This window comes from Stegodyphus dumicola, chromosome 9, assembly GCF_044657685.1.
Source record: "Stegodyphus dumicola isolate Sdum_Otavi_A_Nest chromosome 9, ASM4465768v1".
In the NCBI taxonomy this organism is placed as follows: Eukaryota; Metazoa; Arthropoda; class Arachnida; order Araneae; family Eresidae; genus Stegodyphus; species Stegodyphus dumicola.
This window is the reverse complement of record NC_140776.1, coordinates 107570769-107585346: the sequence shown is the minus strand read 5'-3', so window position 1 is coordinate 107585346 and position 14578 is coordinate 107570769. Positions and strand designations below refer to the sequence as shown.

At 30.3% G+C, this 14578-nt stretch overlaps 1 protein-coding gene across 3 annotated transcripts in view; it reads left to right on the top strand.

The window, feature by feature from the left end:
* The window catches only part of LOC118196520 (phospholipid-transporting ATPase ABCA1-like), a 416944-nt gene that overhangs the window by 294517 nt on the left and 107849 nt on the right, over window positions 1-14578 (top strand). For all 3 annotated transcript variants that reach the window (XM_085823882.1, XM_085823879.1, XM_085823880.1), the window contains 2 exons: window positions 3071-3310; window positions 10124-10307. In XM_085823882.1, coding sequence (XP_085680008.1) covers window positions 3071-3310; window positions 10124-10307 — 424 coding nt within the window. The remainder of the gene's footprint in view (window positions 1-3070; window positions 3311-10123; window positions 10308-14578) is intronic.

The window sequence follows — 14578 nt, the reverse complement described above, 5'->3', positions numbered from 1 at the left end:
AGTGACTGTTATTAGTGTAAAATACACTTATACATGTTTTTCAAGAAATTATGTTCCTAATTTAATGTTATCTACTTCATAACTTGTAGAGAGTTAGTTTAATTTTCAAAATTGTTTTATGGTAAGTATTAAATTGAATTTAATAATAGTGCATAATACACACTTCTGTTAGTTTTTTAAAGTGAAATTACAAGCATGAAGTCGGTTGTATGGATAATTGCTTTATTCTATTCATTTTTTTGTTTGCTGATAGGTCCTTAATTTTTTCTTTGATGGTCCTTAAAAGTCCTTAATTTTCATGTAAGGAAATGTGTACGAACCCTGTTTACTTGAAGTAACAGACATTCCATTCCCTAAGTAGGGTTTTTTTAATAATCTAGAATGAATTTTCGTTTTAAATTTTTGCAAAAAAATTATGTCCCCCATCCCTCCCTCTTTTTTTTTTTTTTTTTTTTTTTTTTTTTAGAAGCAACTTTTTCACCAAGCCTGAATGTAAGATGGCCATTCAGTCAATTCCACTTTTCTTCTTAACCTGTTTCGGTTATCTTTCTTCATTTTAAATTTATAAGATCAGAAGTACCTGTAGCCTTTAATCTTACCTCTTGGAATACATTTCTTAACACAAAAAATTATCCAGCTTGATTTATATTAACAATTACCTTGCAAATTATCAATTATCCTGCACAATCCTGCTTGGTTTATACTAGATTATCCTGCAAAGTATCTTTCATTTGGAAATGATTTTTGTACCAAAATCAATCTGTTGACATTAAGCACGTCTTTTAGTTTCTGAAAATTCCTTTACTTGGCTTTTTTGAAATTCCAAGATGTTTTTGAAACATACATGCTTTTATGTAATGGTACAAATATAATATCAACAATTACTTGTCGATAACCTGAACCAGGGTCATCTAATACTTTTCTTTTGACATAAGGTAAAAGGTCTGATGTAGCAAACAGTAAATCTAGATTAAATTTCTTTCCTTTATAATGTATAAAAGTATGAAGATCATAATAATTATAAATAATTTAAATGCAGAGTAGTATAAGAGGTCCTCAGCTTCTTTCCCAGGGTTATTAGTGTGTGGGTATCCCAATGTAGGTGAACAGGTATTGATAAGATATGAATAGGTATATTTAAGTACCTGATAAAAATAATTTTCGTTTAAGTAATGAGATAGGTGAAATCGAGTTTATCATTAGGAGGATTATATATATAGCAATTATTTTAAAGATGTTATGTTTCCATATATTGAAATTTATAATTTCGTTTTTATTTTTTTGTTTGATTCATGTCCTTTATAACTCTGAAGTGAGAAGTTAGTTAGGTTTTTCCTTAACTTCTATAAGAATTCCATTCACAATTTGTCTAGATTTTGCTTAAATATATCGAGAATAACCTTTGAAAGAGAAATATTTCGATTTCCCAGTATTTAAATTTGCTTTAATAACTGTAAAAACATCAGTATCATAACAATTCAAATTCTGCATAAGCTCAGTCCTATTGGCCTAAGGAAAAAACATCTGCATTCGACTGAAGAACCCATAGAGAAGAACTCTGTAGGCAACACATGAGTGTGTAGATCACTTAGCCATATTCCTACATTACCAGGGTGCACCACTAAGAGGTAGATCTATATTGCAGCCTGGAAGAAATATATAGTGTATTCTTCACACTGTAGCAAATCATATATTGTTAATAATTTCTGGGAAAAAGAAAATGGGATTGAAATGCAATAATATAATAATATGTGGCCTACTCAGAGCTCTTCTCATGATGAATTGATTATAAATAACTTTGATTTGTTCAGGTATCTGGCAATGGTTTGCGGTGTGAATTAACAATTTATGGATAATCTTGACAGTGTTTAAATAATGTGAGCTGTAATAATAAGTACATTTAGCTTTACGTCATTCTGATTTGCTAAAAAATTTATTAGTCCAAAGGGGCATTTTATCCTGAAGGACAATTAGTCCAAAGGGGCATTTTATCCTGAAGGACAATTAGTTTTCTTTTGGCATTTTGCATCAATTTACTATAAACGTTGATTCACTTTTCAAATTGTAGCCACCAAATTTTATCGCCCTGTGTTATATTTAAAGAAATTAAATAATGAAGAATCTGCATAATGTTTTTCGCATCGTGATAAAACAAAGGTACCTCGAGCAATCAAATTTTGAATAATGTAATACTCCCCTGAATATGGTCATCTGGAATTTGAAATTTGTTTTATTATAGATTTCATATTTCATAACACTTTAACGAAATTTTGGTTAACAAGCTCAACAATTTCAAAGCGAGCCGTGGCAACACTGTATGGAAGGAAAAAAAAAAAAAGCATTTTTATCTCTAGCATGGTTTGTTATGTTTTACTTTTGTAAAACTGGGGAAGCCCATAAATCAATATTATTTCATTTAATTAATTTTGAATATAAGTAAAAGTGTTAATATAATTGCTGATTCTATAAATGAATTAATACTTATTTAAAAAAATAATAATTTATAGTATATGGGTAGTTCTTGACTTACAGCTGCCGACTTACGCCTTCTTGCTTTGATGGCAGCCAAAAGTTAAGATTAAAAATCAAAAAAGGGGAATAAGATTAAGAAATTTTCTGAATTTTCTTTTGGTAAGGAATCTACTTCTGGTTGTAATGAATCATCAAAATGAATAATAATTACTCACCAATTACTTTTAGTTAAAGTCATCATTTATGTGTTTCGTGTGTCTGTTCCCCCTTTCATGTTAACTTATTTAAATCTAAAAAGTAAGTATGTATGTGCTGCACATACACACACATATATATTCAAATAAATTGTTATAAATAATGAGTTCATAAATCCACTTTATTTTAAATAGTATAATTTGTAAAAATATTCTTAATAATATCAGGAATAAAATAAGTCTTTGAATTGCATCAGAATTACTCCGAATTACAGAAAGAGCACTAGAGCACCATTTGACATAAATCAAGAACTAAGGTATTAAAAATTAGTAAAGGTGAAAAAAAAAAAAAAAACTGGAAGCATAAATGCTGTATTTATTTATTTTTGCTTGTACCATTACAGAGACATACCCTGTGAACCGAGAAGTTTCAATAAATCAGCTTTGATTGGTTCACAAGAGGACGACAGATCCTTTCTCGAAACATGCCCATGTACTATCGGAACGCAGGTCTGTCCAGCAAGTGCCATCGGCTCCATCCCTCCACATGTCGCTGTGAGCTCTAGCGATATCATTTATAACATGACTGGCAGAAATATTTCAGATTGGCTTATCAAAACTCGGAAAGATTTCTACAAACAACGGTAATCGCTTATTTATATTGTGATTTTTTAACCATTTTTGTTGTTATTGCAAATGAATGTCAACTACTGAAACTTATTTGTGAAATGCAAACTTAATAAGCAAAGGTTTAAAAATTACTTATTGTCTTCATCAATGTCAAAAAATTGTGATCAAGGTTAGACATTTGCCATGTAAATTGGACAGCTACCATATGCTGTGGGTGGCAAAACAAATTAATAGTTCTTTAGGGCAAAAGCCCCTCTGGACTAAAAAAGAAAGAGAAAAAAGGAAAAAAAGAAAACTTAATGGTATGTTTCCACTTATGAAGTACAATAAAACATGGAATTATATTTTAACAGTTTGTAACTGAGAAAAAAGTTTGTATTTGTTAGTTTTAAGAATATAGATAAATAGTTGCTGAATTATTATTGCTATTAGTCTTTGTTCCTTTTATTGCTGACCAGCGGCCAAGCGGTAAAGTCGCTGAACACTGGTAGTTCGGTCCGAGGTTCGAATCCCGCGAATGGGCCGGCTGCATGGGCGTTTTCGTGGTTTTCCCCATGTGTAACGTGTATACGAGCCAGTTTCCCTTAGAAAGTCCTCCACGAAGGCATCCCTCCCCTTAGGCAGATAGCCCTCGAGGCTTTGCCATAATCACACAAACACACACCTTTTATTGCTGGGATTTGCATCTCTGCAATAAAATAGACTGGATACATAGATATTTATGTGGATTATTCCAAAAGTACCATTTAAATTCAGTTAGCTTTGTTTAAAGTATTTCTTCCTAACAGCCAGTGCATATTTTGCTATAGCAGGGCTCGCATGGAAACGAGAAGCCTTGAATACGAAAAATTGGTTGGGAAGATCTGGATTATTTTTGAAAATGTTTAGAAAGCTAAAAAACATGTAAATCAATATTTTCAAATAATGAAATAATGGATATTTAACCTTCTTGAGCGGCATGACTGCTTTTATCTGGTCATGAGATTTTTGGCCATTTGATGTATACAGTCAAAAGTCGTTAATTCGGACACCCATAATCCGGACCTCAAAGCTACAAACTTTCTGCGCATGCCTCATGTTGACGCATGCGCGTAAGACCTTTACGGCTGCGAATATGCGTGTGTGTAAATACGTTTACGAATGCGTTACAGACAGTATAAGCTAAGCTAAAATTATCTAATTCAGTTAATGTTGCAGATTGCATTGTTCATTAATCTTCAAATTGGATTCGGCTTATTATTTTTTGCAGATTGTTAGAGCAATTTTATAAAAGTATGCTTGAACTTTCAATTATGTCAAATAGAATTTCTGATATATATTTACTAATATGTAAAGGATCTACAAATCGAAAGTATGAAGTCCATTAAACAAAAAGTGAATTGCTGCAAAAAATGGATAAAGGCATATCCTTTGTTTATCTAAACTTTAATGTTTGTTTATCTTTAACGCTGCGGCACGCAATCAATTGGAAGTTGATCTGTCAGCACTATCCTTATCTTCAGCGCGGATGTTTTTATTTTATTTGGCTTATAATTCCTTACTAAATGTAGTATTTCATCTCGATGTACTCCGCCTTTGATATGATTTAAATCAAATTCCTCGTCATTATAATTCGTTTCCGATAGCGAAGAAAGTGACACTTAGGTTATTGAAAATGAAAAAATTTTGATTCACAAATTAGTCGGTATTCTCGACACAGCAATTATAAGACTTGAACAGCGGAACTTTATAACTGAAAAAGAAATTATGTCTGTTTATAGAATTAAAGAGAAAGTATCATCACATAAAAAACGAAGCAATTTAAACAACTTACATTGAAAGAAATGTTTAATAAAGTAAACAAATAAATATTAAGCTTTTTTTTTTTTTTTTTTTTTTTTTTTTTTTTTTTTTTTTTTTTGTAAATTTTGATACCCTTTAGATCATAATTGTTCTTTATTTCATAAATTACGGTTTCATATTTTTAATTTTATAATTTCTGCATGCCATCTTACCAGATTTAAACTGATGATCTATAATCCAAAAAAATCGATAATCCGGAATCGCCAAAGTCCCAATGAGTCCGGATTAACGACTTTTGACTGTATTACTTTCTTATTTAAAATATTTAGTTTTCTGATACAGGTTGTTTCATATTGAATGAGGCAAAAAGAAAGTATACCTGTGAATGCTATAATACATTATTGTGCTATGATTTTGATAAGTCACATTTACGACAATAATGTGTCCAAATATTGCATTAATGAATGAAAGTTTATGAAAACAGATGCTAAAATAATTCATTAAACAAATTTAGCCAAAAATAAAATGATGTTTGAATACTTTTCTTCATAAGCAGATCCAAAAGCTATGCCATTCTAAGGGTTAAATAGCAACATTTAAAAAAAGTTTCCTCTCAAAAGAAAACAAGTAAATAATTGTTGTAAATTTTTCCTTGTGCAAAATAATTTATTTAAATCATATCTAAAACAATTTTATCAATCTGTAGCTACCTTCTGTATCTGCTAGTAAGCTAAATGCGACTGCATTGCCATCTGCATCTGCTAATTGTTCATTCTTTTTATTAGAAATATAATTGATCTGTCACCTTTAAAAAATGTAATTGCCCTTCAGAAATGAATAGTGTAATTTAGAAGTCACTACAATGTGTATTTACATGTTATACTAAATAACTGTATGAAATAAACAATTTTATCTGTCAGTCTCTAATGTTTTATTTTGACCAATACAGGATTAGTATTTACCATAAAAGATGTGATAAATTTCTTTTGCAAAGCGAACTTCTCCCCCCTTAAAATTGGATAGTTCTCTGTTATTAAATATTGAAGCACTTCTGTGTATGTAGTATATGTAAGTTCTTTGTATTGTTAAAAACAATGGCAAAACCAAATTTTGAACACATTTTGTCCTCCATCCCATTGTGTGCACCTCAAAGCACAAATTTGGAATTTGTTTATTTCATATTTTATATGAATTTAATGCATTTTTGATTAACATAATAGGGTAATTTAAAAGCAGTTATGTTGCCACTTGGTAAAGCATAAGATGTTTAACTTTCAAATTTAATCAACAAATTTGGTGATTTTTTTTTTTAAATCGGCCATCACTGCCTGAAATAAAATACTTATATCTTTTGCACAACAGTGTGCTGCCATTTGAAAAATCATAGGATATTTAATTTTTCTTTCAAATTTAATCTGTTAGCAATTAACAAACTAAACTATTTAAAAGCAAGAGATGCAGTTCTTAATATTATTCTTTTTTACTTTTGAATCGAATTGATTTAAGTAAAAATGCATTTAAATCATATTATATCTAATTAAAAATGTTATTCATTTTTATAGAATTGCATTGTATAACATTTTCACTCTTTCAATATACAGAGGATATAGAACACTTCTATGTTAATCTCAATATCTATTCATCTAGAATCCTCTAAAATGTTTCACTATTTCACCGGTGCCATCTTTATTCTTAATCACTAGCGATAAACTATACAGTCAAAAGTCTTTAATCAGGACTTGTCGGGACTTCAGCGATTGTGGATTATCCATTTTTCCGGATTATAGATCATCAGTTCAAATCTGGCAAGATGGCATGCAGAAATTATAAAATTAAAAATATGAAACCGTAATTTATGAAATAAAGAGCAATTATGATCTAAAGGGTATCAAAATTTACAAAAACAAAAAAAAAAAGGGCTTAATATTTATTTGTTTACTTTATTAAACATTTCTTTCAACGTGCGCATGCGTAAAGCATACATTTCGCATAGTCAAAATTAGAAAATTGCAACCAGAAAACTACTTGATTTGTATTCGTGATATTTATAATGACCAGGAATTTGATTTAAATCATATCAAAGACGGAGTACATTGAGATGAAATACTACACTATAAGCTGAATAAAATAAAAACATCTGCCCTGAAGATAAGGATAGTGCTGACAGATCAACTTCCAGTTAATTGCATGTTGCGACGTACCCCCCCCCTTGCATGCAGAGCAGCGTGAAATTGATAAACAGATTTCGGAATGGTTTGAGAAACAAAGGAGCCTTTATCCATTTTTTGCAGCAATTCCACTTTTTGTTTGATGGACATCAAAACATGCTTTCCCTTTGTAGATCCAGCATCGGAAATTCTATTTGACATAATCAAAAGTTCCAACTTTTTTTTATAAAATTGCTCTAACAGTTTGCAAAAAATAATAAGCCGGTTCCAATTCGAAGATTAAGGAACAATGCAATCTGCAACATTAACTGAAATAGATAATTAAATAATTTTAGCTTAGCTTATACCATCCGTTATACATTAAAGTGCATGCGTACATGCATATGTGCATGCGTAAAGGTATTACGCGCATGCGTTAACGCATTACGCGTTGACACATGCGCAGAAAGTTTGTAGCTTTGAGGTCCGGATTAACGACTTTTGACTGTATTAATCTGTAAAAGAGCTATTTTGGGTGACTAAAATCTGAAATCTTTCAGATTTTTTAAAATTTTATTACTAAATTTTTGATTTTCTGTATAATTTAGTAAACCTCATTTGTGTACTTGCTATAACCTTTGTATAGTAATATACAGAATTAAGTATGTATTTTTATTCATACATTATGAGATTTCTCTCACATCTGTAAATTTATACACTTTCTGAAATAGAATTTCACACCATATTGATAACAAAATAACATAATTATTTAGAAGTATTAGCAAACAAAATCGAAATAAGAAAGTAAATTAAATTACAAAATTCAGTTATCATCATTGTAGGAATTTTATAATAAAACCAAATTACAAAATATGAAATTGCATGCAACAGCATTTTTTGCTGTTGTATGCAATTACATATTTTATAATTTTAGATATATAAATTGAAGAAAAGACATTTGCTCTAACCCTGCTGAATTTTAAATCTCTATTACATTACAAAACTCATGAGAAATTTTGAAGTAATGCAGCCCTTTCTAACATACAAGATTTAATTTCAAATGACATCAAAGTAAGGTTTTGGAAATGATATATCCTCAGCAAGCTCCTTCCATGGTGGAAAAAACAGTTGAAAAAATTTAATTTTTTCTTTATTTCATATCAGTACTATTATGTTTATGTTTTACTCATAAATAATGCTACTATATTACTAATCAGTTTAACTATTTTATTATGTTTATATATAGTTTACTTCATCTGTATGACTGCAATAATAACCTTTTTTGGCATTGTGTACTTTTTGTGCCAGCTTCACATCTGGCATTTTGGGTGGATTTTAAAACTAAATTGTACAGCATTTTTCACTGGATTTTTCAGGAAAAAAAATTATTTAATTATTTCACATTTTATGGCACAAATAACACAACATTTATTTTCAAATAAGTTAAACAATTATTAGTAAAACTATCCCTTTTAGGAGCCTTATTGTTAATTTCTACCAGTTTCTTCCCTTTTCTGTCTTTTTTTTCCCCCCTGTTTCTTCCACAGTTCTGGAAACAGCCCAACTCTTCCCAGTATGCTTTTTATAATCCATTAAATCCAGGTAATTAATATTTTGAGAAGCATTTACAGTCAAATGTCGTTAATCCGGACTCGTCAGGACTTCGGCGATTCCAGATTATCGATTTTTCTGGATTATAGATCATCAGTTTAAATCTGGTAAGATGGCATGCAGAAATTATAAAATTAAAAATATGAAACCGTAATTTATGAAATAAAGAACAATTATGATCTAAAGGGTATCAAAATTTACAAAAAAAAAAAAAAAAAAGCTTAATATTTATTTGTTTACTTTATTAAACATTTCTTTCAATGTAAGTTGTTTAAGTTGCTTCGTTTTTTATGTGATAATACTTTCTCTTTAATTCTATAAACAGACATAATTTCTTGTTCAGTTACAAAGTTCCGCTGTTCAAGTCCTATAATTGCTGTGTCGAGAATACCGACTAATTTGTGAATCAAAATTTTTTCATTTTCAATAACCTCTGTGTCACTTTCTTCACTATCGGAAGCGAATTATTATGAGGAGGAATTTGATTTAAATCATATCAAAGACGGAGTACATCGAGATGAAATACTACATTTAGTAAGGAATTATAAGCCAAATAAAATAAAAACATCTGCCCTGAAGATAAGGATAGTGCTGACAGATCAACTTCCAGTTCATTGCGCACCGCGATGCCCCCCCCCACACGCAAAGCAGCGTGAAATTGATAAACAGATTTCGGAATGGTTAGATAAACAAATCCATTATCCTTTATCCATTTTTTGCAGCAATTCCACTTTTTGTTTAATTTACTTCGAAACATACTTTCGCTTTGTATATCCTTTACATATTAGTAAATATATATCAGAAATTCTGTTTGACATAATCGAAAGTTCAAGCTTACTTTTATAAAATTGCTCTAACAGTCTGCAAAAAAGAATAAGCCGGATCCAATTCGAAGATTAAGGAACAACGCAATCTGCAACATTAATTGAATTAGATAATTTTAGCTTAGCTTATACCGTCCATTATACATTAAACGTGCATTCGTAAACATATTTTGCGCATGCGCACATGCATATTCGCAGCCGTAAAGGTCTCGCGCGCATGCATCACAGCGACACATACAAAGAAAGTTTGTAGCTTTGAGGTCCGGATTATAGATCATTCCGGATTATGGGTGTCCGAATTAACGACTTTTGACTGTATTTATCTTAAAAGCATTAAAGCTATTCTAAGTATTTTCATATATGTTATTCCATAATTGAAATTGATTTGAATGTTTATGTAGCCCTCGGATGTACTTTGTTATTGTTTTGCCTATTCTTATAAAAAGGAAATTATTGTATTTAGATATGGTGGCTTCACATTTGGGTTAAAGAATCCTTTATCAGCTGTCAATTTCACTCTCATTCATTACATGGTCAGAAGGTTTGCTGGAAAGTTTCTGACCGAAAACCAAACGGATAAAGTACATGATATTGTTATAGCCATCGAGAACAAGTTGAGAAGCTTGGAGGTTTTTGATAATGTCAAGGTGAGAATGCAATTTGTTTTGCGAAATTTGTATTAACTTGCTGTTCTATATATTATAAATACTGATGTGACATACCATACGGAAACCTGAAAATTTTATACCTTGGATTTTTCTGATTTGAAATTTTGGGAAACATTTCAAAAACTAGAAGATTTTCCTCAAAGAGAATTTACATTTTTTCGGGGGGTGGGGATGCTTCTAAAATTATTTCCAAAGGAGCTGATAGCAATAACAAGCGTAATGATCTATTGTATGATGTAATCTTTTTTAAATGTGATGAAATAAATCAGTAAAAGAACCAGCTTCTTATTTGGAATCAGATAGGTTATTTATTTATTTTAGTATAAATGGGAGGATTTACATAATCTGTGTCAATTTTTTCCTTGTATATTTGAATTTCAGCAACTACTATTCAGCAAAAAATCTTTTTATAAGTTTTATTGTCATATGCTTGTTTATAATATAAAAGATCTTTTGCTAAGCAATAAAACCTATTTAAGAAATTCCAATTTGAATTTTCTTGTTTAAAATTTCCTTCCATTTTAAATGTTTAGTTTTCCCATTTAAGGAGTTTATTTCATGAAGTCCCAAGCATTTTCCCATTTTGATAGCATTTCAGTTTTCTCACATAAAACATTTTATGTTGAAACGTTTTCTTGCATAAAAGTTCAGATTCATCTTTCAAGAAACTCTTTCATCAAAAATAAATTTTTTTTTCCCTTTTAAAGAAATTCTTATTGAATATATTAATATCCCACGTCTGAACTGCAGATAGAAGCAGAATCTCTTGTGTTTCGAACAGTGATACCATTTTCCTTCCTTGTACGAAATAAAAATATTGTAATCTTGAAAAATTCCAGGTATCCATTTTGACTGTTATCGAATGCAATTTAACGATGTTTTTGCATGACATCTATATATAAGGGCAGAATAAAGAACTGTTTTGCCCAAACGGATTATAAAATTGATTTAAAATAGATTCAGAAGACATTTTTTGTGACATCTGAATGTACAAAAAAAAAATCATATCTTGCATAACTCAAAAATATATCTCCCAAAACTTAAAAATGAGGAACCTCAGAACATTAAAATTTTGCATATAGGACTGCTATAATATGTAGTTGTGCACCTCCCTTTTTGGTTGCAATCGGCCGCACCTAAAGTATGTATGTATATACATATACACACTCTGTTACTCGGCTCAGTGAGCTAATTTTTTTTTAACTTATTATTTTTTTTTTTATTATTCTTTTATGTTTGTAAATTGTGCATTTTTTCCCTTTAAAAATGATTGAATTACATTGTTTTTAACTTCTGGTCAAGTTTTTTATGCCTTTAGTTAATCTGCATGCAATAATTATAGAATTATCAACAATTTAATAGTTGTTTAAATGCAGCTAAGCCTAATTTATTTTTTACTATAGCAGCCATATTTGTTTACATTTGAAACTGGATAGAATAGTGAAATAAGTCTGTTTCTGCATTTTCAGTGTCGTTTTACCGAGTGGGACCAAAAGTAAACTTTCAGGTTTGCACATCAAAAAATCTGCCTTCTCACCTGCTGGCCGAATTGCTTGTTTTTGCATGGAAACTCTAATTTTAATTATAAAAGTTTTTCTTTTTAATTTTTTAACTGTATTTGGTGTTTTATGTTTTCTCTGTGAAACTGAAAAGTTTCTAATGAAGATGTTTTGAGATTTAATATATATTATATATCTTGCTGTGAAGGGAGAACTAAATTCAATAGAATGAGAAATCTATCTCTGAAATGACATTGAATGAATTGCAGCAAAAAGCATATAATTTAATATTCTGTACAAGGAAGTCATGTGGTGTCTGCATCAGATATATCACATTTCTATTGTTATTGGTGACTCTTTTCAGACCACTTACCATCATCATATCTATTAACAAAACTCTTTGGCAAGTGAGCCATTTAAGTGTCAGAAAATGTTTCGATCCACTTTCTTTTAAAATATCTAACATGGAAAAGGGAACTGCTTAGTACAGGGAAAAAAGGTCGCTCACTAGTCCACCTTTTCTATCTCTTTTAAGATGATAGAATCTATTCCTAAGACATTAGATCATTTACCCTGAATTATTGAGTGAATGCTTTAAAAACTTTAATTAATGAAACATTTAAAGTAAAATTTTTTTAAAAAATTCCGTAAAAAAGGGCTGTGTTGCATATTTAAATGTGTATAAAATGCTAAATTTTATGAATCACTATTGCGTGAAACTGAAATGTGACTTGAAGCCAACATGGATATATTTTCTGGATTTAAAACCATGCTACTGATATTTGTTATATTATTAACTGATTGGCAATTGAAGTATTATTATCGCAGTATAAGACTTCAGTTACATCATCTTCACTTAGCATTTCTTTTCATATTCTATTAATCTGAAAATTTTGCTTTTTCTTGGCATCACGAGATTCGCAGCTCTTATCCTCATCACAAAATATGATAGCTGGCTATAGACTATTTCAAGCATTTTTAAAAATATCTGCAGACATGCCCTCTAATAATCTTCTAATGCCTCCCACATCAGATGTTATATCAAAATACTTTTAAAAGTCTTTGGTGCTGTTATTTCAGTTCAGTTTTTAAAGCTACTCTATTTATATCAGCATTTTTTCTGATATCCAATTTTGATATCAATTGACTGACTGTCAAATGTGCAGTTTCAGAGAAAGAGAAAAAAAGACATTATTATTTACTAAAAACTGCAATTTTGATAAGAATAATAAGAGTCAAAACAAAATTACAAGCTTGTTCTAATCCACGAATTGCAAAATGCTGACGATTCTATTTGGGGAGAGCTTTCGATTGACTAAATCCAATTCAAATTCAAATCATAACTCAAAATAAGTCTTAATGACTTTTTATTTACACATATCTGCTATATTACACTATTTACATGGTTCAAGATTAATTTTAAATCAAAAGATGAGAATAATTCCCCATTCGAATCAGATTCCATTAAGAAAAGCTGAGTAACCAACCGCTGTCTTCAGAGTTTTGATTTTTGACTCCCTGTTGCCACTAGCAGAAGCGAAACTTTTGCTCATTTCATGTTTAAGTTGTAACATTTCTTCTATCTTTTGGTTTTTGACAAAGAATGAGAAAATCAAAACAAGTATGAAATGAAAATTTAAATAGCAATATAAGATGAGAAATTAAAATCTTACCACAAATTAACAACACTATCCTAGGCGTAACAAATATCTTGAATATTTTAAACTTAATATACTCCAAAAGCAAAAAATTCTTTTCTGAGAAATACTAGTAAATAGATTAGTTCTCTAAAACCTAATAAAGTCACATTGTATACAAAATTTAAATTCAGAGAAAATAATAACAAAAAAGTGAAAACAAATTAAATTTAATTAAAGTTCTTTGGCTTCACAGTTCATTACTAAACTGAATGTTTTTATTCGAGTCTTCAGATTCAGTCTTTGGTTAATGGTTACTAAGTTTTTCTAGTATTTCCTGAAGATGTGAATGACACAGTGGTTTTAAGCTCAAAGATAGATTGTCTATCTCCACTGGAAATAGCCTTTGAACTCGTCTTAACAGTTCACCACTAGATTTTTTTACTTTTGCCACTCTGATGTTTTTGTCATTTCCTGAGTAGGTTTTGATTACACGACCCATAGGCCAGTCTGTTCTTTTCCTTTTATTATCCTCTAGAAACACTAAATCACCTTTCTTGATGGTTCGCAAAGGTACAGTCTTCGGTTGATGTACTAGCAGTCCAAGATATTCATCTCTAAATCTTTTACAGAATTCCACACACAACTTTTGGTGGTATCACCGGTAAGTGGATTTTATCTAGGCTGTCTAGATCTGGAACTCCTTCGGTTCAAACATCTTGAATAAAAATAGATGAAGTGAGTGCACATAAATTGGTGGAATCTTCTGACTCATATGTTAATGGTCTGGAGTTGATATCTACTTCTGCATCACACATGATAGTTAACATTTCTTCATATGAGAGTAATTCTTTTCCCAGGACCCTTCTAAAAAATTTCTTGATCATCTGAACCAGTCTTTCCCACCAAGCTGTAGTTCGTGGATTTAACTTCCACTCAATTTTCATTGTCGAAGATATTCTGATAATTTGGTTCCAGTCAACAGATCAGAGTAGATTCCTTGCCCTTACGAAATTTGTACCGTTACCACTGGATATTACTCTTGGTCGTCCTCTTCATGTTATGAATACTTTTCTTTTCATAATGCTCATTCATGTAAGAATTTATAATTTTT